The sequence below is a fragment of the Podarcis melisellensis genome, assembly GCF_964234715.1.
Source record: "Podarcis melisellensis genome assembly, chromosome: 12".
NCBI classification, from domain to species: Eukaryota; Metazoa; Chordata; class Lepidosauria; order Squamata; family Lacertidae; genus Podarcis; species Podarcis melisellensis.
In genome coordinates, this window is record NC_138544.1 from 58,018,883 (window position 1) to 58,040,742 (window position 21,860).

The following is a 21,860-nucleotide window of genomic DNA, read 5'->3' on the forward strand; positions in this document are numbered from 1 at the left end:
TCGTGCGGCGTTTTGTCTCTTGGGAGGGCGGCGTTTGGCTTTTTTCCTCTACTCTGAAAAGGGAAGTGCTTTTGCAAAGGGCTGGTGGGCTGAGCTCTGGGCAACAGGGTGCGGGCAGGTAATCGGGCATCTTATTAAGCTGTTTCCTGAGTGTGTGTTCGTTTGCCTTCCTCTATTCCAAGGAAGGAGGAAGTTCGCTCACCCTGAAAAAACATTTGCCATTTTTTTCCCCACCTGCTTTTATCTGCTGGACTAGTTAGCTGCAAAGTGGGACGCTGCAGTTGTTTAGAAGTTGGAGGGCTAAGGCTGATATACGACATCTTTATTGTCATTGTCCCATGCAGAACAATGAAATTGAAAAACTACATTCAAAAAACTCTGAAACCCCATTTTAAAATACACTATATTATAGAGACCCCTTATGCTGTGTTTAGAACCAGAATTGCATTTGCATAGAAACTGTTTCTCAGGCGGCTAGTCCTGGCCTTTATAACCCTGTACCTTTTTCCAGAAGGCAGAAGCTGAAAGAGATCATTTCTTGGGTGCGCACTATCCTGCGCCGTCTCTGCCGCTTTCTTATGGCACCTGGAAGCGTAGATTTGATCCAAAGTGGGAAGAGTGCACCCAATTATTCTCTCCGCAGTCTTTACAACCCTGGACAGCGTTGTTTTTTCCCTGGCCGTGCAGCTCCCAAACCACACACAGAGACCATAAGTTAATACGCTCTCCACAGTGCAATGGTAAAATGCCATCAGCAGGTCCTTTGAGAGATTGTTTTTCCGGAGAATTCTCAAAAAATATAACCTCTGCTGTGCTCTCTTCACCAGGTCTTTGCTGTTTTCTCCCCAGGTTAGGTCGTCTCTCAACTCCATTCCCAGAAATCAAAACACCGAGACCTGTTCCACGCACTTCCCCTCAATAATAAGTGGCTGAATATGGACCGGGGAAAGTGGCAGGAATAAATTCGGGACACATAAAACAGTTGTTTTTTTATGCAGCCCATAGTTAAACTGTGGAACTCACTTCCGCAATGATTGTGAGGCTCATGGGCTGGGGAATTTTAGGATCATGGGCACATTTTGCCTGGTTGTGGGTTCCCCATCACCCTCTTGTTAGTTGGGGCTCCCTTTCCAGGCTGTTCAGACATGCAAAATTGGATCACAACGTTCTCGCACTGCTTCTGCAAAATTCACTTGTAGCAAAGGAGTATATTCTTATAGCCGTATATTTACTTAACATCCCACGTTTTCCCCAGACTAAAGGTGGCTTAAACAAACTAAAACGACACAGGAAAAAATGCACAAAGCGAAAAACATAAAAGTGCAATAGTTAATGAGGAATTAAATCTAATAGGATTAAAACAATCTGGGAACAAATGATGAAAATGCAAATAGTAGGAGCAACGCAGCATTATTAAAGCCCTTTCCTTCTCGTAGGCTTGATGGAATAAAACAATCTTCATCTGCTGGTGGAAGGTAAATGAGGAGGGAGCCGTTCTGGCATTTATAGGGCAGCATTTGCAGAATTTGGGAGTAGCCTAGCAAGGAAATCTCTGCTGCCTACAACTATACGTGCTCAATAATTGGCTGCAGTTCTTTGAGGCAGCCCCATGTTAGACCACTTTACAGTACAGTGGTACCTTGAGTTAATAATAATAATAACTTATTATTTATACCCTGCCCATCTGGCTGAGTTTCCCCAGCCACTCTGGGCGGCTTCCAATCAAGTGTTAAAAACAATACAGCGTTAAATATCAAAAACGTCCCTAAACAGGGCTGCCTTCAGATGTCTTTTAAAGATAGGATAGCTACTTATTTCCTTCACATCTGAAGGGAGGGCGTTCCAATTCGTCCTGGAGGTCCGTTCTTAACCTGAAACTGTTCTTAACCTGAAACACCACTGTCAGGGAACTGCCATCGGAGCCAGAGGCGGAGGGAAGGCTCCAGAGGGATGCCGGAGAGGGTCCCAGTAGGGGGAGAGGCAGCCCATCTGCTGGGGAAGGAAATCAGCGTAACACCAATGGAGAAGGGGGGCAGATGGGGGAATCGGAGAGGAGGCTCCAGGACTCCTCGCCAGAGACCAGCGGGGAGAGCACAGGTCCTCCGCTGCCCACACCCTCCCTGCGCAGAAGACTTCCGCGCAGGGAGAGTAGGAGGAGACTTCAAAGAACGTCTTTGCTGGAAGAAGTTCAAGAAACGTCCACTGACGGATTCTGCCAGCGATTGAGACAGCCATGGGTGAAAGGCTGTCCAGACAGGGTTCCCCCAGGTAACCCAGCCAGGTGTGGCGACGACTTACGCACGAGCAACCCCTAGAACCATTACAACCACTTTAGCTAATGGGGCCTCCCTCTGCTAATTAGGATGTATTGGATTTAGAGGGCGTAGAGACGAGATTTTGGATGGCGTGCCTATCCAATAGATGAGAAAATCAAAGTACATAAAGGCTTCCTAGGGCTGAAGCAAAGTTCTTAACCCGAGGTACTATTTCTGGGTTAGCGGAGTCTGTAACCTGAAGCGTCTATAACCTGAGGTACCACTGCAATCCAAATTGGATGCAACTTAAGGCACATAGTAACTGTGTAATAACGCTCGGCCCCAGAGGGCGGCTGATTCAGCAAGGATGGTTTAGGGCTCTCTGATCCGAGCTAGAAGCACTTTCTGGTGCAAAGGCCTCTCGCAGAAGGGAGGAAATTACATCACTAGCCACAGGCCAGCGCCGAATGCCGGGGTGGCTGAGCAAGTGCTGCAAAATCGAACTGTGGAGGGTGCAAGCATCTCTTTCAAAGTGGGCAAAGCAAGGGAGAGGCTGGGTCTTCTCATCGGTCGTCCTGCTAGGACACTGTCCCTAAAAGTCTTTTAATTGCTCCATCACCTGCCTGGCTCAGAATGGAGAAGAGACAAAAATGGCACAAGGGATTGGAGGAAATGCTCTTGGGGAGATGGGGACAAAAATGAGGTTTTTAGGGTCAGTTGGGGTGGGAATAGGAAACGTCCCTATTTTCATTGGAGGAAACTTGGAGGACGTGTAAATGTGTGACTGTTCCATTTCAGAACTTGCTGGCCAGGGGACACGGGTGGCGCTGTGGGTTAAACCATACAGCCTAGGACTTGCTGATCAGAAGGTCGGCGGTTCGAATCCCCGCGACGGGGTGAGCTCCCGTTGCTGGGTCCCTGCTCCTGCCAACCTAGCAGTTCGAAATCACACCAGTGCAAGTAGATAAATAGGTACCGCTCCAGCGGGAAGGTAAACGGCATTTCCGTGCGCTGCTCTGGTTCGCCGGAAGTGGCTTAGTCATGCTGGCCACATGACCCGGAAGCTGTACGCCGGCTCCCTCGGCCAATAAAGCAAGATGAGTGCCACAACCCCAGAGTCGGCCACGACTGGACCTAATGGTCAGGGGTCCCTTTACCTTCACCTATAGGAAGAAAGGGGTGGAATAACTTGTTTCTCTTTCTCCACGCAAAGTCCCTGTGTTATAAACCTCTGGTGGCTTTTTACCATATGTGGTGGGAATGTGGAGAAATTTAAAAATTCTGGGAAATGATATATAATGAGTTGAAGAAAATGTTTAAATTAACATTTGTAAAAAAAAACAAAACAGAAGCATTTCTGTTAGGTATTGTGGGAAAAGACCTGCCAAGGAAAATAATGAACTTACTCATGCATGCGTCAACGGCGGCGAGAGTCTTAATAGCACAAGGATGAGGAAATCCCGACAAAATAACAGCAGCACGAGAAATTGATGGGTTATGCAGAATTGGCGAAATTGACATGATACAAACTGCGAGATAAGGACAACTGTGACTTTAAAGAAGAATGGGAATTCTTTACAAATTACAGTGGACGCTCCGGTTGCGAGCATGATCCGTGCAGGAGGCACGTTCGCAACCTGCAGCGCTGCGTTTCTGCGCATGCGCAGAGTGTGATTTGTCACTTCTGCGCATGCGCATGCGCCAAAACCTGGAAGTAACCCGTTCCAGTACTTCTGGGTTTTGGCGCATCTGTAACCCAAAAACGCGCAACCTATAACGTCTGTAACCCGAGGTATGACTGTACTTAAAAAAACGAACAAAATCAATTGGCAGGCTTTGAATAAACTTACACAAATTTATTGACGGTTGACATAATAGATAATTTAAGGATCTTTACAATTTTACAATATGCAGAGAATGACACGTGTTGGAAAATCAGAGAGAGGAACTGAGGGAAGTTTCGGGGGGGAACTGGGGGTGGGAAATGAACATGATATGATAATTTGTTATGTAAAATTCGTAATAAAACTATTTAAAATAAAATTAAAAATAAACCTCTGGAGGCACCCCCTCTCCCTAGTCATCATTCGTGTGAGTTTGGTCTATGGGTTTGCAAGGGTGCAATTTATTTTTTCATGCACGATGACACCCGAGCGAGCGGAAACGCAAGCTTCTCAAAAGTCCCAGCTAACCACAGGTCTCCACCCTCGCCTCTTTGAAGGAAGCTCTCCCCGCCATCCGCGACTTGAGTCATTTGCTTTCGGTCTGCTAGTGGTGGGATCCGGCCGCCCCACAAGCCTCTCTCTTTCTCTCTCTCCCCATCTCTGCACCCTTCACACGGCGGATCATGGCCGAGCAAGAAAGCCTGGAGTTTGGGAAGGCCGATTTTGTCCTCCTAGACCAGGTCACCATGGAAGACTTCATGGAGAACCTGAAGCTGAGGTAACAACTTGGAAGTCCCGAGGGTTGCGAAAGATGGCGGGGCCGGGGGTCAGTTGTGTCGGGCCTGTGGGACTCACTGCCTCAGGATATGGCTAGGGAGGGTCGCTGGCAAGAGACTGAAGAGGAGACGCAGGAAGAGAGCTGCTGGATCAGGTCCAAGGCTGGTTTCCCATTCCCCACAGTGGCCAGTCACAAGCCACAGCCATTTAGCTGGGACTGCTGCACTGCAGGCGGGTCAGGCTAGATGACAGCTGCTGTCCCCTCCAGCTCCACAGCTCTATGATTTCGGACAGCTGATGGGTAATCTACCTCTCCTTTAAATCGGAACCAGTGAAGGCGGTGAAGGTCCTGTGTGAGTGCCTGGAGGCGGTTGGAGGATGGATGGCAGCTAACAGATTGAGGTAGAATCCTGACAAGACAGAAGTACTGTTTTTTGGGGACAGGGGGCGGGCTGGTGTGGGGGACTCCCTGGTCCTGAATGGGGTCACTGTGCCCCTGAAGGACCAGGTGCGCAGCCTGGGAGTCATTCTGGACTCACAGCTGTCCATGGAGGCGCAGGTCAAGTCTGTGTCCAGGGCGGTTGTCTACCAGCTCCATCTGGTACGCAGGATGAGACCCTCCCTGCCCGCAGACTGTCTTTCCAGAGTGGTGCATACTATGGTTATCTCCCGCTTGGACTGCTGCAATGCGCTCTACGTGGGGCTACCTTTGAAGGTGACCCGGAAACTGCAATTAATCCAGAAAGCTGCAGCTAGACTGGTGACTGGGAGCAGCCGCCAGGACCACAAAACTCCGGTCCTGAGAGATCTGCATTGGCTCCCAGTACATTTCCGAGCACAATTCAAAGTGTTGGTGCTGACCTTTAAAGTCCTAAACGGCCTCAGTCCAGTATATCTGAAGGAGCGTCTCCACCCCCATCGTTCAGCCCGGACACTGAGGTCCAGCTCTGAGGGCCTTCTGGTGGTTCCCTCCCTGCGAGAAGTGAGGTTACAGGGAACCAGGCAGAGGGCCTTCTCGGTAGTGGCACCCGCCCTGTGGAACGCCCTTCCATCAGATGTGAATAAGCAGCTATCCTATCTTTAAAAAAACATCTGAAAGCAGCCCTGTTCAGGGAAGTTTTTAATATTTAACACTGTACTGTTTTTAACACTTGATTGGGAGCCGCCCAGAGTGGCTGGGGAGACTCAGCCAGATGGGCGGGGTATAAATAATAAATTATTATTATTATTATCATTATTATGATTTATCAAATACTCCATCTTTCCTGCAATGAGCTCAGCGCATGCTATGAGGTTCTGCCAACCTCCCCCCGTTTTATCTTCACAACAACCTGGCAAGGTAGGCCTGGCAGAGAGATGATGACTGGCCCAAGGCCGGCTGCTGAACTTCAAGCAGGGATTTGAACCCTGGCTCAGATTTAGTGCTGTCATCACCTCCGAATCTAAATATGATTTCCATATAGCTACCATCGTTGCTACCAGCCACTGAAAGGACAGCCCACACATTTGTGGCTTAGGGCCCTCGAATTTACAGGACCGCCTCTCCTGGTCTGCCCTGCAGAAGACCTTAAGGTCCATGAATAATCATAGTTTAGAGGTCCCGGGTCCTAAGGAAGTCAGATTATCCTCCACCAGGGCCAGGGCCTTCTCAGTGGTGGCTCTGACTTGTGGAATGCTCTGTCCCAGGAGACCAGGGCCCTGCAGGATTTAACCTCCTTCCGCAGGGCCTGTAAGACAGAGCTATTCTGCCTGGCTTTCAATTTGAACTTAGCCTGATCTTTTATTCCCTTCCTTCCCTCCCTCTCCCCTTTTTATGAAGATTACCCGCTCTGGGATCCCACAGCTAATTCTCCCCTGGTCTCCTCGCTGGCCCAAATAGGACTAATTTAGCCAGCTAGCCCTGGTGATCATCTAATGTTTATTGGATGGATTTCCCCTCCTAAATTGATTTTTGAATCCTGAATTTATTGCTATTCACTTTTTATACTGTATATTATGCTGTTTTTTGTTGCATCAATTACGTGTTTTAAATTTGTTGTTAGCTGCCCTGAGTTTTTGAACTGGGAAGGGCAGGGTATAAATTATTATTATTATTATTATTATTATTATTATTATTATTATTATTATTAGTCATCTCATGTTCTTTCCAAGTCACCTGAGCCGGTGGCTGTTGCCACATCTTGTGGCAGTGAGTTCCAAAGGTTAAGGGTGCATTTTGGGAGCCAAAAAAGGAATGCCCGCCACACACACACACACACACACAGAGGTGGTTGCTGTGACTTCAGGTTCCCAAACCAAACTGGTGACAAAAAGCGAGGCAGAAAAACAAAGAAACTGGGTAGGAACCGAAGAGGTTTGGACGCAGAGCAGACCCTCCCCGTCACTCGCAATGTTGCTGAGCAGCTTGGGCAAATGAGAACTCAAAGCAGTTTGCTGCTTCTCTGCTTCCCTGGCCAGGAGACGGAAGGAGCGATGGATGAAAAGGCAGAGGAAGATTGGAGGGGTTTTTTGAGTGGGTGGAAGCAAAGGCTTGCGATTGGGAATTCAGGACTCTGCGTGACAAAGTGAGAAGCCGCGATGGCTTACGGGTTTGCGTGAAGGTTCCGGCGGTTTCGTGGCAATTGGAGACTATGCTGTCAGCATCCTTAGACATTTAGTCGTGTCCGCCTCTTCGTGACCCCCTGGACCAGAGCGCGCCAGGCACTCCTGTCTTCCACTGCTTCCCGCAGTTTGGTCAAACTCATGCTGGTAGCTTCAAGAACACTGTCCCACCATCTCGTCCTCCGTCGTCCCCTTCTCCTTGTGCCCTCCATCTTTCCCAACATCAGGGTCTTTTCCAGGGAGTCTTGTCTTCTCCTGAGGAGGCCAAAGTAGTGGAGCCTCAGCTTCAGGATCTGTCCTTCCAGTGAGCACTCAGGGCTGATTTCCTTCAGAATGGAGAGGTTGGATCTTTTTGCAGTCCATGGGACTCTCAAGAGTCTCCTCCAGCACCATAACTCAAAAGCATCCGTTCTTCGGCGATCAGCCTTCTTTATGGTCCAGCTCTCACTTCCATACATCACAACTGGGAAAACCAGAGCTTGAACTAGCAAACTGCAACTCTCAGAATTATTTAGGGGAAGCTATGGCGATTTAAAGTGGCCCTAGCCATTCTGGGCGGCTTCCAACAGATATAAAAATGTAACAAAACATTAAACTTCCCTTCAGGGCTGCCTTCAGATGTCTTCTAAAGGTTGTATACTTTCTTATCTCCTTTGCTCGGGGGTCGCATAACCACCCAACATTTCTCCGATGAAAATAGGGGCAGCTTAAGGAAAAGTGTGACATTCCCGGATAAAATCAGAAGCCGGGACAACTTCTGTAAATCCGGGACTGTCCCTGGAAAATAGGAACACTTGGAGGGTCTTGCAGTAGGAGACTGCAAAGCTTCAGAGTATGAGTTTCTGGAAATCGCATGACGGGCGAGTTCTCTTGCATTCAAATGCTGCTTGCGGGTTTCCCATGATATCTCCACCCCCATTGTTCAGCCCAGACCCTGAGGTGCAGCTCCGAGGGTCTTCTGGCGGTTCCCTCGCTGCAAGAAGTGAGGTTACAAGGAACTAGACAGAGGGCCTTCTCGGTGGTGGCACCCGCCCTGGGGAACGCCCTCCCAGCAGATGTCAAGGAAATAAGCAGCTATCTTATCTTTATTTTTATTTTATTTTTAAAATATTTTTTATTAGGGATCTCAACATGACAATTTCTTAAAAATACATCATTCACATTCCCCCCATTTTCCCCCCTAAAAAAGAAAAAAACACCTCCCTCACATCCCTAGTCTTCCCTCAGCTCCTCTCTCTGATTTCTCAGCACATGTTATTCTCTGCATGTTATAAAATTGTAAAGATCCTTAATTTATCTTTATATATGTTACCAATAAAAGGTTTGTGTTTGCTTATTCAAAACCTGCCAAGGAGTCATTTTGTTGTTTCTTTAAGTACTTTGTGAAAGGTTCGCATTGTTCTTTAAAGTCACAGTTGTCCTTGTCACGAAGTTTGTGTGTCAGTTTTGCCAATTCTGCATAACCCATCAGTTTCCCTTGCCACAGTTCTTCGGTCGGGATTTCCTCATTCTTCCATCCTTGTGCTAATAAGACTCTTGCCGCCGTTGTCACGTACATGAAAAATGTTTTCCAGTTTCCTTGGCAGGTCTTTTCCTACAATCCCTCACCAAAATGCTTCAGGCTTTTTTTTACAAATGTCAATTGGAACATTTTCTTCAACTCATTGTTTATCATTTCCCAATTTTTTAAAAATCTTAATACAGTCCCACCACATAGGGTAAAAAGTCCTTTCTTTTTCCTTCCATTTCCAGCATATATTTGAAGCAGTTTTAGACATTCTTCTTATCTGCACTGGTGTTATTCTCCTTGTGTTCTTATGTTCTTATTTTCTTGCTGCCTGGCTCACACAGCTGTAGGACACACATGTTGGTAATAATAATAATAATAATAATAATAATAATAATAATAATAATAATAATAATAATAATTTATTATTTATACCCCGCCCATCTGGCTGAGTTTCCCCAGCCACTCTGGGCGGCTCCCAATCAAGTGTTAAAAACAATACGTTACATATTAAAAACTTCCCTGAACAGGGCTGCCTTAAGATGTCTTCTGAATGTCATGTAGTTGTTTATCTCTTTGACACCTGATGGGAGGGCGTTCCACAGGGCGGATGCCACCACCGAGAAGGCCCTCTGTCTGGTTCCCTGTAGCTTTGCTTCTCGCAATGAGGGAACCGCCAGAAGGCCCTCGGCGCTGGACCTCAGTGTCCGGGCAGAACGATGGGGGTGGAGACGCTCCTTCAGGTCTACTGGGCCAAGGCTGTTTAGGGCTTTTAAGGTCAGCACCAACACTTTGAATTGTGCTTGGAAACGTACTGGGAGCCAGTGTAGGTCTTTCAAGACCAGTGTTATGTGGTCCCGGCAGCCACTCCCAGTCACCCGTCTAGCTCCCGCATTCTGGATTAATTGCAGTTTCCGGGTCACCTTCAAAGGTAGCCCCACGTAGAGCACATTGCAGTTGTCCAAGCAGGAGACAACCTGAGCATGCACCACTCTGGCGAGACAGTCTGTGGGCAGGGAGGGTCTCATCCTGCGTAATAGGTGGAGCTGGTAGACAGCTGCCCTGGACACAGAATTAACCTGTGCCTCCATGAACAGCTGTGAGTCCAAAATAACTCCCAGGCTGTGCACCTGGTCCTTCAGGGGCACAGTTACCCCATTCAGGACCAGGGAGTCCTCCACACCCACCCGCTCCTTGTCCCCCAAAAACAGTACTTCTGTCTTGTCAGGATTCAACCTCAATCTCAATTAGCACATCTGAGCCTGGCTGTCGCAGCTTGCGTCCTTGTTTTTATTGCACAACGGTTGCGTACGCCGGAGAAGGGCCGTCGCTCCAAGGCGGGGCATCAGTCCTTGCATTGCAGGAGGCGGCTGAGGTGAAGATGGTTCTGCCCATCTTCCGTCCTCCAACCTGGCCTCTGTGGTTAGTCTCCCTTCCTCTTCTCAGTTTGACGCACCCTGGGAGTTTCCTGCAAGCCGCCCTTCTTCCTCTGTTTACAGGAAGGCGCTGGTTTCTCAACTTCAGAGCAGACGTTTGCCCTTGACAGACAGGGGAGCAGAATTTTGTTTCTGTAGCCCCTGCAGGTAGCTAGTGCCCAGGGGCGCCCAGTGGGCAGAGACAGGGCAAAGGGACCTGTTGTAGGTGGCGCCGTGTTGGGGGTGGACAGAGGAAAGGCAAAGAGTGGCCACTTCCGGACTGTCACTCTTTGGCAGGTGGGACTCAGTCGCATTCTTGCAAATTCAGTTTGCAGAATTATAGCGGGTTTGGCACTCTAGCTTATATGCCGTGCCCCCATAAACAAGCTTATAACATATTATAACATATAAGCTAAACAAGCTATAGCTTGGGGCTCTACTGTCTTGGGGGCCCCAAAAAAAATTAAAGGGGAAAAAACTGGATGTACATTTCCCAAATATAAGATAAAAGAGAAATACAGTGGTTACATACGCTTCAGGTTACAGACTCTGCTAATCCAGAAATATTGCTTCAGGTTAAGAACTTTGCTTCAGGATGAGAACAGAAATTGTGCTCCGGCGGCACAACAGCAGCGGGAGGCCCCGTTAGCTAAAGTGGTGCTTCAGGTTAAGAACAGTTTCAGGTTAAGAACGGACCTCTGGAACGAATTAAGTATTTAACCCGAAGTACCACTATGTTGTATTTTTCTGTGTATAAGACTATATTTCCCCCCAAAAATTTTTGTAAGTTTAAAATTGGGGGTCGTCTTATACACAGAATGTTGCAATTAATTATTTCTTAATTTTGGGCTCAAAAAATAGGGGTCGTCTTATACATGGGGGCGTCTTATGCAGGGGAAAATATGGGAGACGTCGGTGGGTTACTAGACCCAGAGGCTGCCTCAGCCTCTCCTGACCCAACCGGCAGTGGAGCAGCTGTAAGTGATGGCCCAGCTGGAGGCAACGAGGTCATCCCCACACCTGGAGCCAGGGCAGGATGAGGCCCCTGACTCGGCCCAGCTGGTGTTTGTTGCAGGGGAACCTGCGCAGACTGGGGCTCTTCAGGATCAGGCCCCAGACTTGGTTCAGATGATGGATCTGGTGCAGACTGGGACTCCTCTGGTTCCAAGTCCTAGCCCTAGCCCCAGTCCCAGGCCATCACAAAACCTCTTTTGTTGACCACCAGCATTACGCTTTCCATTTTTAAGTTGGGAAGAGAGTAGTTGCTCTGGAAGATGATAATCAGGCATGCCCTCCTAACTCTGCTCCTCTGGCCTCTCCAAGGTTTGAGAAAGGGAGGATCTACACGTACATCGGCGAGGTGGTGGTCTCCGTGAACCCCTATAAGCAAACAGTGCTTTATGGGAAAGATGTGATTGAGCAGTATCGTGGCCGGGAGCTCTACGAGAGACCGCCCCACCTCTTCGCAGTGGCTGACGCAGCTTACAAGGCCATGAAGCGCCGGGCAAAGGACACCTGTATTGTCATCTCAGGTATGGCAGGGGAGAGGGCTCTTGGTGCTCGAATCCTGTTTGTGGGTTCCCCTGTATAAACTGTTATAAGAAAAAACTGCTCCTCTTCCCTTATGGGGTACCCAAGAGCCATAGCTGTCAAGTGTCCCTTATTTGACAGTCCCTTATTCCAGACCATGTCCTGCTGCTGTCCCTTATTGATGGATGTCCCTTAAATGTCCCTTAAATGATGTCCCTTAAATTTCAAAGGAAGCAGCTCCTCTCCCTCCTTCCCTGCTGGCCAGGGAGGAGGGAGGCTCCAACTGTGTTGCTTGGCTGTGTTGCTCACCCAATAAGAAGTCTAAGAACGACGGGGGGTGGAGCTTGCATGCCTTGTGTGTGGCTAGTTAATGCAAGCTGAGGGGGGTTTTGAATGCTGGACGCCATTTTGTTGCACGTGCTGCTGCAAACTTTGCAGTGCAAAGCCAGGCCGGGGAGCCACCTTAAGTTGAGGCTGCATAGGCCTTGTGGTGCATGTGATTCAGATTCTATTCAGTTGAACCTCTGGTTACAAAGTTGGTTGGGCAGTGTTCTTGAAGCTACCTAGCATGAGTTTGACCAGACTGCAGGAGGACAGGAAGACTGGAGTGCCTGGAACAGGTGAGGCTGCAGGTCCCTTATTTTCAAGGCTGCTGGTCCCTTATTTTCAAATCTGTAAGTTGACAGCTATGCCAAGAGCCCGTATAGAGTCCTTATGTAGGTTCTCTATTGGTAGGAGAAAATAACAGAGGCCAACCAGAGAATATTGAGAAGCAAAGCAGGTTCTAAGCCTTATCTTCATTAAACTGTTGCAACAGGGTGTTCACACCCCCACACCCTCACACAGAAGGGAGGAGGAACCCAGAACAAAGGAGTGCAAGCCCTGATATAGATTTTTGAAATTGCCACCCTGTAGCTCAAGTCTACTGAGCCTAGGACTTGCCGATTGGAAGGTCGGCGGTTCGAATCCCCACGACGGGGTGAGCTCCCGTTGCTCGGTCCCTGCTCCTGCCAACCTAGCAGTTCGAAAACACACCAGTGCAAGTAGATAAATAGGTACCGCTCCGGCGGGAAGGTAAACGGCGTTTCCGTGTGCTGCTCTGGTTCGCCAGAAGCGGCTTAGTCATGCTGGCCACATGACCCAGAAGCTGTACGCCGGCTCCCTCGGCCAATAAAGCGAGATGAGCGCTGCAACCCCAGAGTCGTCTGCAACTGGACTTAGCGGTCAGTGGTCCCTTCACCTTTACCTAGCTCAAGACCACCCCCAAATACATCATACATACATCACAGAAGGGGTGGTCTACAGCAGAGTCCTGTCCGGCAGGAAACTTGTTAATGGGTTTACCTGGACAGCTTGACCATTCTTTTGTGATGATAAATACTTAATTCCTGAGTCCAGGTCACAGGCTCACCCTATTCATACCCAAATGTGCCCTTCAGGCAGGATTTGTGAGCACAGAGACAGTGGGGAGGCTTTTCCCATTTCCATCCAAACTGCAGAGGAATATCTGAGGTCACTGAAAGAGTCAAAATGGCTTTAGGACTGTTTTCCTGTACTGTTTTCCGACGTGTGGTTTAAATATCCATATATGTGTTTGCCTGGTACATTTATGAACAATTATTTTATATCTTAGGGCGACCTTAAAGTTCTCATAACAATAACAAAACCATCACATCACCACCCGCAGTCTGAAGGGGGACCTGTCCTTATCCCTATTGATGGAGGAAGCATCTCCCAGCTCCACTCCTTTCCTCAACGTCTTCTTCCCTTCTTCTTCTTCTTCTTCTTCTTCTTCTTCTTCTTCTTCTTCTTCTTCTTCCTCTTCCTCTTCCTCTTCCTCTTCCTCTTCCTCTTCCTCTTCCTCTTCCTCTTCTTCTTCTTCTATATTTTGAAAGTTGTTTGTCTCTCTGTCTGTTCTCTATGCTTTTTAAAATATATATATATATATTAACAATTTCAACATAACAAATTATCAAAACGAATCATCTTCATTATTCCCCCCTTTCCCCCCTTTCCCCGCTCCCCAACAAACCCTCCCTCCCCAAAAAAACTTCCCTCAGCTCCTCTCTCTGATTTCACAACTCATGTTATTCTCTGCATATTGTAAAACTGCATACACCCTTGTATTATCTATCTACTATATTAACCCTCAATGAATTTGTGTATGCTTGCTCAAAACCTGCCAAGGAGTTCAGTTCATTTTGTTGTCTTTTTAAATGATTTGTAAAAAGTTCCCATTCTTCTTTGAAGTCACAGTTGTCCTTGTCTCACAATTTGCATGTCAGTTTCGCCAGTTCCGCATAGTTCATCAGTTTCTCCTGCCACTCTTCTTTTCTCGGGGTTTCCTCATTCTTCGTGCTATCAAGACTCTTGCCGCTGCTGTAGCATACATAAATAAGTTATTTATTTTCCTTGGCAGGTCTTGTCCGACAATCCCTAACAAACATGCTTCTAGTTTTTTGTTTTGTTTTTTACAAATGTCATTTTAAACATTTTCTTCAACTCATTGTATATCATTTCCCAATTTTTAAAAATTTCTCTACATTCCCAAATGTCTTGTTTTTCTTTATAGGGGAAAGCGGTGCTGGAAAGACAGAGGCGAGCAAGTATATTATGCAGTATATTGCGGCGATCACAAACCCCACCCAGAGGGCAGAGGTGGAAAGGTAAGCAACTTTGTGGGTGCTCTTCCTGAAATTGTAGTCTAGAGTGTGTAGTTGTTTTTGGCTACTAGCCAGAGCAACAACTCGTAACGAAAGTGTGGAGGTTCCACACCCAGTCTGTCCCCAAGTTCCTGTGTTAACGGAGAAATCTGAGGGCTCCCTTTGACAAAAAAAACAAGGACACCAGCCAGGAATACCAGAGCAAAACAGCAGCCAGTAGGCTTGGTTTTTATTGAAGACTGTCGCGACAGGACTCCCACCTGCCACCAGGTGGAACAAGATGGAAGCCCTGAACAAAAGGGCCCCAAACTTTTATTAGCTGCTAATTCCCATGTTTAGTGATGTATGGAAGTGAGAGCTGGACCATAAAGAAGGCTGATCGCCAAAGAACGGATGCTTTTGAATTATGGTGCTGGAGGAGACTCTTGAGAGTCCCATGGACTGCAAGAAGATCAAACCTCTCCATTTTGAAGGAAATCAGCCCTGAGTGCTCACTGGAAGGACAGATCCTGAAGCTGAGGCTCCAAGACTTTGGCCACCTCATGAGAAGAGAAGACTCCCTGGAAAAGGCGGGGACGACGGAGGACGAGATGGTTGGACAGTGTTCTCAAAGCTACCAGCATGAGTTTGACCAAACTGCGGGAGGCAGTGGAAGACAGGAGTGCCTGGCGTGCTCTGGTCCAGGGGGTCACGAAGAGTTGGACATGACTAAACGACTAAACAACAACAACAATCCCCATGTTACACCCCCCATGTTACATGGTAAAAAATTACCTTTTTTTAAAAAAAATGATATTTATTAAAGTTTAACAATTACAGAAAAAAGAAAAACAAACAATAATAATAAAAAAGATTACAATACTTCAAAAAAATAAAAATACAATACTAAGAAGAAAAAAGAGAAAGAAAAGAAAAAACAAAAAACTCAAAAACAGTACAGCTAAACAATAAGAATGAAAAGGAAGAAAGAAAGAAAGAAAGAAAGAAAGAAACATTTAAAAACACTAACATCCAGTATTTTCATATCTTTATCTTTCATTTACTTGTTTCCTTGACTTCCTCACACCTCCCTTTTTGTATTCTAATTCAATTAGTTGTTTCAGCAAGTCCTTTCCCTGTTGCTCAGATTTTGTTCCATAATTTACCTTAACGCAATTTAACCTTAAGTTTTACACTTTGACCCATTAACAATCCATTTTTACTTAATTCTTTATAACCTTTCTGCTAAAACCATGTAAATTCATTCCAGCGTCTTTCTAGCATTCATTAATTTTACAATGCTTTTTAAAATATACTTTAAATTTTTTCCAATCTTCTTCCACCGACTCTTCTCCCTGGTCTTGGATTCTGCCAGTGATTTCCACCATTTCCATGTAGTCCATCAGTTTCATCTGCCATTCGGTAAAAAATTACCTTTTAGAACAGTTGATGTGCTTAGAGCCTTGTTACAACAGGAATATAAATTAATATTCCGATTGGGGACCATGTTTCCAAAAGGATTGAATACTGAATTTGATCTTGGATGTTATATATGAACTCAGATTAATGTCTTTGTTTGTGCTGCAATAGCAGAGAAGTGTAGCTGTACGTTTAATTATCTGTGATGATTGATTTTATACACCTGTGATGTTGGTGTGGTTTAGTATCCTAAGAATTTTTTTAAGTAATGTTCAGGATTCGGGGTGTGTGTGAACCCAAGTCCCACAAGCCTGCAGTGTGTTGCACTGAAAAGTTGCTGCAAATCCAGCAAGTTTTGCAGGGATGGGCGTGGAATTTGAACCTGGGTCTCTCCACTCGGAGCCGAGCCCAGCAATCGCTACATCCCCCTGATTCTTCCCTCTCTGTCTTCCTTCCTCTCTGCTTTCCTTCAGGGTGAAGAACGTCCTGCTAAAGTCCAACTGCGTCCTGGAAGCTTTTGGCAACGCCAAAACCAACCGCAACGACAACTCCAGCCGGTTTGGCAAATACATGGACATCAATTTTGACTTCAAAGGGGACCCCACGGGTGGCCACATCAACAACTACCTCCTCGAGAAGGTACTGGATGTGGGTGAAGGTGGGGTGGCCCAAATGAACCATTCTGTTATAAGGAAAAAAAACTGCTCCTTTTCCCTTTTTACGGAGAAATCTGAGGGCTCCCTTGGACAAAAAAACAAGGACACCAGCCAGGAATACCAGAGCAAAACAGCAGCCAGTAGGCTTGGTTTTTATTGAAGACTGTCGCGACAGAACTCCCACCTGCCACAAGGTGGAACAAGATGGAAGCCCTGAACAAAAGAGTCCCCAAACTTTTATTAGCTGCTAATCCCCATGTTACAACCCCCAAACTACATCACGGTTACATCATGAAAGGGGAGGTCTGGTGGCAGTCATCTGAGCATCCTGGACCCTGCCCCATGGTTCTCCTTGCCCTCCACCAAACACCCATCAAGTGTAAAAAAGGCAGTGGCGTAGCGTGGGTTGTCAGCACCCGGGGCAAGGCAAGTAATTTGCACCCCCTAACCCGTGGATTTGCGCCCCCTAACCCTAACCCCCAAGGACGCAGGTGGCGCTGTGGGTTAAAGCCTCAGCGCCTAGGACTTGCCGATCGAAAGGTCGGCGGTTCGAATCCCTGCGGCGGGGTGCGCTCCCGCTGCTCGGTCCCAGCGCCTGCCAACCTAGCAGTTCGAAAGCACCTCCGGGTGCAAGTAGATAAATAGGGACCGCTTACCAGCGGGAAGGTAAACGGCGTTTCCGTGTGCGGCTCTGGCTCGCCAGAGCAGCGATGTCACGCTGGCCACGTGACCCGGAAGTGTCTCCGGACAGCGCTGGCCCCTGGCCTCTTGAGTGAGATGGGCGCACAACCCCAGAGTCTGTCAAGACTGGCCCGTATGGGCAGGGGTACCTTTACCTTTACCTTTAACCCTAACCCCCAGATGTTGCGCCCGGTGCGGCTGGCCCCCCCTGCACCCCTGAAATATACTCAGAGTCGCAAAGTGATTTCATGCTCTTTATTCAGATCATAGTGGTGAGGAGGAGTGAATGAAAGTCCCCTCAAAGTATCTGCTTTATATACATTATTTACACAATGGGCTGCACATGATTGGCTAATTCTGGAATTCTACTGTAAGCCAATCAGGTTGTGGATTCACTTCTATCTGGAGCATGATTGGGTGGTTCCTGCCAACCAATCATACTGCTGCATTGTTCTAAGACCAATCAGACTGCTGCATTCTGAATCCTATTGTTCTAGGACCAATCAGACTGCTGCAGTTTGGATCCTATTCAATTCAGTACATAACAACCCCCCACGCTATGCCACTGAAAAAAGGAGATCTTTACATTTCCCTGTTTCCCAGCCAAGTTAATCACACTCTTTTGTCTTCATCTGGGTTTGGTATTTCTGGAATGGCTACCTGTCTGGCACTCAAGATGCCAGGAATTATCACTCAGGCAGAGGGGCTGCTGAGGAGCTGAGCTCACAGGTCTATATGAATTTCTGAAGTTTTCCCAGTGAGCCAGTACTGAGATACACCCATCAGTGAATTGCCACATTTGGTATCATGCAGCAAAGTCCCTTCGAACAGAAACTGCGATGAAGTGTATTGTGGGGACAAATCACAAAAGTCACAAAAGTGATTGTGCTGATTTTGGTAGTGGGCTGCATGTACATGATATCTGCTGGAGGGGCACCCCCCCTCCAACCTATACATAAATTCCTGCAACACCCGTATGGGGTATCCAAGAGCCCATATAGAGTCCATAAGGGATAACAGAGGCTAACCTGAGTATATTGAGAAGCAAAGCGGCTAGTAAGCCTGATCTTTATTCAAGGAACTGAATTTCCGGCGCCGCAAAAGTGAGTCCCCACGCTGTCCTGGTTTAGCGCAGCACGCGGGGACTCGCCGAATGGGTGGCTTGGTTTGGGGGCCGGTAAAACAACCGCCATGGGCTGCTTGTGATCCATGGGCCTTAGGCCCCTGAATTAAACTTAAGCATATTGGTTATGCTTAAGGGACGCGGGTGGTGCTGTGGGTTAAGCCACTGAGCCTAGGACTTGCTGATCGGAAGGTTGGCAGTTCGATTCCCCATGACGGGATGAGCTCCCGTTGCTCGGTCCCTGGTCCTGCCCACCTAGCAGTTCGAAAGCACATCCAAGTGCAAGTAGATAAATAGGTACCACTCTGGCGGGAAGGTAAATAGCGTTTCCGTGCGCTGCTCTGGTTCGCCAGAAGCGGCTCAGTCATGCTGGCCACATGACCCGGAAGCTGTACGCCGGCTCCCTCGGCCAATAAAGCGAGATGAGCGCCACAACCCCAGAGTCGGCCACAACTGGACCTAACGGTCAGTGGTCCCTTTACCTTTGTATTGGTTATATGAGGCTGGTTATCCCACAGTTCAAAGATGCATTCTGAGTCTTCCCTTCCCTTGCAGTCTCGCATTCTCAAACAGCAGCCGGGCGAGAGGAATTTCCACACCTTCTACCAGGTGAGCAAACCTCCAGAAGAGGACCCAACCTTTCCCCTTCCTGCTGGGATTTCTCCTCATTAGTTATTTGCTTCTCTGTACTCAGATTGTGTGTTGATGTTGCTCCCTTATCCCTCAAGATCTCAAAGCGACATATGCCATCAGCTATATATTTTGGAAAGTGGTTTTCCGTCCATTTGTCCCCTAAAGGTTTGGAAGCCTCTTGAGATATCGTTGCCAAACTTGACTTGAGGGTTCCCAAGAGTGAAGGCTGTGGTTTCCATCAATGTTTGACCGCCATTTTGAATCAAGAAGTCACTTTGGCATGGCTTTGCCCGTTTTTGGCATAGGTTCAGCTGTCGCTCGAAATACTGTCGCTAAACATACCCTAAGGTGGGGGTAGCAGTCTTTGCCAATGTTTGGACGCACAGCATCATTTTGATTCAATATGGCAGGCTGAAACAAGACCATGGTGTGACTGCGCCTGCTTTTTGTCATAGGTTTGGCCACCTCCTAAGATGCTGTTGCCAAACTTGGTACTCTTTGTCAATGTTTGGTTTCCAGGCACCATTTTGAATCAATATGGTGTACCAAAATGCGTTGTAACGTCACCTGATTTCAGAGTGGCAGGCTCAAATTCACAAATTACACAATTCATTTGAAAATCAATATATATATTTTTTGTTTTCTAAAAATTCCCAGGCAGCATCAAGCACTCCTTACTACCACGTATAGATATTAAAAGTATAAGTCATGGGTAGGCAAACTAAGGCCGTTTACGGTCTGGAAATCAATGTGTTTTTAAATGAGTAGAATGTGTCCTTTTATTTAAAATGCAACTCTCCCCCCCCCAATTTTTTTATTCATTTTATAACACAAACAGAAAAGACAAACAATACGAACAAATTCTTGTCATATCCTTATTTTCCTAAACATTGTTAATTGGGCTTCCCCAAGTCCCACCTATCTGATTTTCATTTTACTTCATCTTTAGACATTTACCAGTACATATATCATAATTTCTTTCGCTTTTTGACTCAAATTAGTCACTTTCTGTTCCAAGTTATCAATTTTAAAAATCGTGTCATCTGTCTTCTTATGAAGCTGTTCCAGCGAATAGCTTATCTTACATAATACAGTCACAATGGCTTCTCCTGTCAACATTTTGAATGGTCCAAGATCAATCTCTAGTTCTCAGAATCCTTATCTTGCAGCTGGAGATCTCCCTGTTACACTCCTGTAACAGTTTCACATGCTCCCTCTAGAGGGAAACAGTCTCCACTTGTATCAATTCTTTCAAGTACAACTCACGCAATAAAAATAGTTTCAATTTTCAGTTACTTTTTCCTCCTTTTTAAATGCAGAAGAGTACAATGGAAACAGTATCTTTCTTATTTTAGCTAACTGTCAAATCCGTTCTGTCAATGAACTTTGCCCAAACGTCATCTGGCAGCCCGTTTCCAGGTTCAGAGCAATGGTAATTTGATTTTTCACTCTCTCCTGCAGGCTCACTAGGTCCAAAATTCCCCCCCTCTTCTCCTGCTTCCAAGGGGGGTTTTGTTTTTTTAACCGATGGAAATTTAATCCTTTGTCAAAAGCTTTCAGAGACATTAGCTTGTGACGTCTTTGCTTCAGTCTATTTACAAAAGCGGAAGGCGGACTTCCTGTTTAGAACCTTCCCACTTTGGCGCCAAATTAAAGTATTTAAAGGTCTAATTTTCCGTTCTACTCACGGGTAGTTGTTTAAAATCCAATTGTCCACAGGAAAAAGTCAGCGCTGTCCGGCAGCAGCAATGCGGCTTCACTCCGTGAAAGAAGCAGTCGATTCAAAGCACTGCGCCACTCACCCCACGTCGCTCCGGATCCCCAAAACAGGGTTTCCCCGCGAGTAGGGGAGGCGCAAAAGGTGCCAGCTGAATCCCAAGTTCACAGGCTTCTCCCGCCTGTGATTTCTATGGGTCTCTGCCTTTGCCGTGGCAGTCAGACCCTGCTTTTCACAGAGCAAGTTCCTCCCAATCGGAGGAGCTCCGCCATTGCCGGAGGCGCCAACCCGGAAGTGCTAAGTTGGCAGGAGCGGGGACTGAGCAATGGGAGCTGACCCCGTCACGGGGATTTGAACCGCCAACCTTCTGATCAGCAAGTCCTAGGCTCTGTGGGTTAACCCACAGCGCAAAGAAACAACACAGCAAATGCAGAGTTCTGGTGCACAATCGGATTTAGCATTTCAGGCCACAATTTTATATTGCTCCCTTGCACGCATGCCTCCCTCCTTCTGCATGTCGCATTTTTGTCCAACGACACAACTTCAGAATCTGGCTGCTCAGACTTGGGTTCGAAAGCTGCTGTGCTGGGCTGTTTACGAGAGAGTTCTTCTTTCTTGCAGCTGCTGCTTGGAGCCTCGGACGCTTTGCTGGAGTCCCTCCACCTGAGCAGGGATCCAGCAGCCTACAGGTTCACCAGAGAAGGTGCCAACAACCACGTAAGTTTCCCAGGGGGTTCATTTCCCCCCAAAACACCTTTTAAAAACGCTTCCGACTAATTCCAGCTTTTCCCAGGCTAATTAATCTGCACACATCTTCTCCTCGCCCCCCGTCTCTCCTTATTTATTATAATTAAACATGTAAAGGTTAATAAACTGACACACTCCAGAGTTAGTAGGTTGGTATTATAACATTTATTAAAATAATGCTATGGATTAATAGAAACAGCAAAGAACCAAAGAATTAAAATGCAAGCTCTGTAAAAACCCAACTAAAACCCATATATGTCTAATGTATTCAATCCAGTAGGTGACTAAAAGCCCAAAGACAACACTCCCAATATAAGAATAAAGTACTGCAAAACAATTGGCAATTTTCAGTTATCAAAATTGTGGGTTTTGCATTTTTGTATCCATTTCTCAATCAGGAAAAAAATTCTTCTGAATGTTACCGTATTTTTTGCCCTATAGGACACACTTTTTCCCCTCCAAAAATGAAGGGGAAATCTGGGTGCGTCCTATG

General features: G+C 46.9%; 1 protein-coding gene across 2 annotated transcripts in view; it reads left to right on the top strand.

Moving 5' to 3' along the window:
* Positions 1–4,491: 4,491 nt before the first annotated feature.
* Positions 4,492–21,860, top strand: part of MYO1G (myosin IG) — an 87,529-nt gene continuing 70,160 nt past the window's right edge. Inside the window, exons 1-6 of one of the 2 annotated variants that reach the window (XM_081931547.1) lie at positions 4,492–4,697; positions 11,543–11,751; positions 14,322–14,415; positions 16,284–16,449; positions 18,826–18,879; positions 21,242–21,337. In XM_081931547.1, coding sequence (XP_081787673.1) covers positions 4,603–4,697; positions 11,543–11,751; positions 14,322–14,415; positions 16,284–16,449; positions 18,826–18,879; positions 21,242–21,337 — 714 coding nt within the window. In that variant the 5' untranslated portion in view covers positions 4,492–4,602. Of the gene's footprint in view, positions 4,698–10,301; positions 10,517–11,542; positions 11,752–14,321; positions 14,416–16,283; positions 16,450–18,825; positions 18,880–21,241; positions 21,338–21,860 lie in introns of those variants that run through there. The other variant, XM_081931548.1, reaches the window with a different exon arrangement.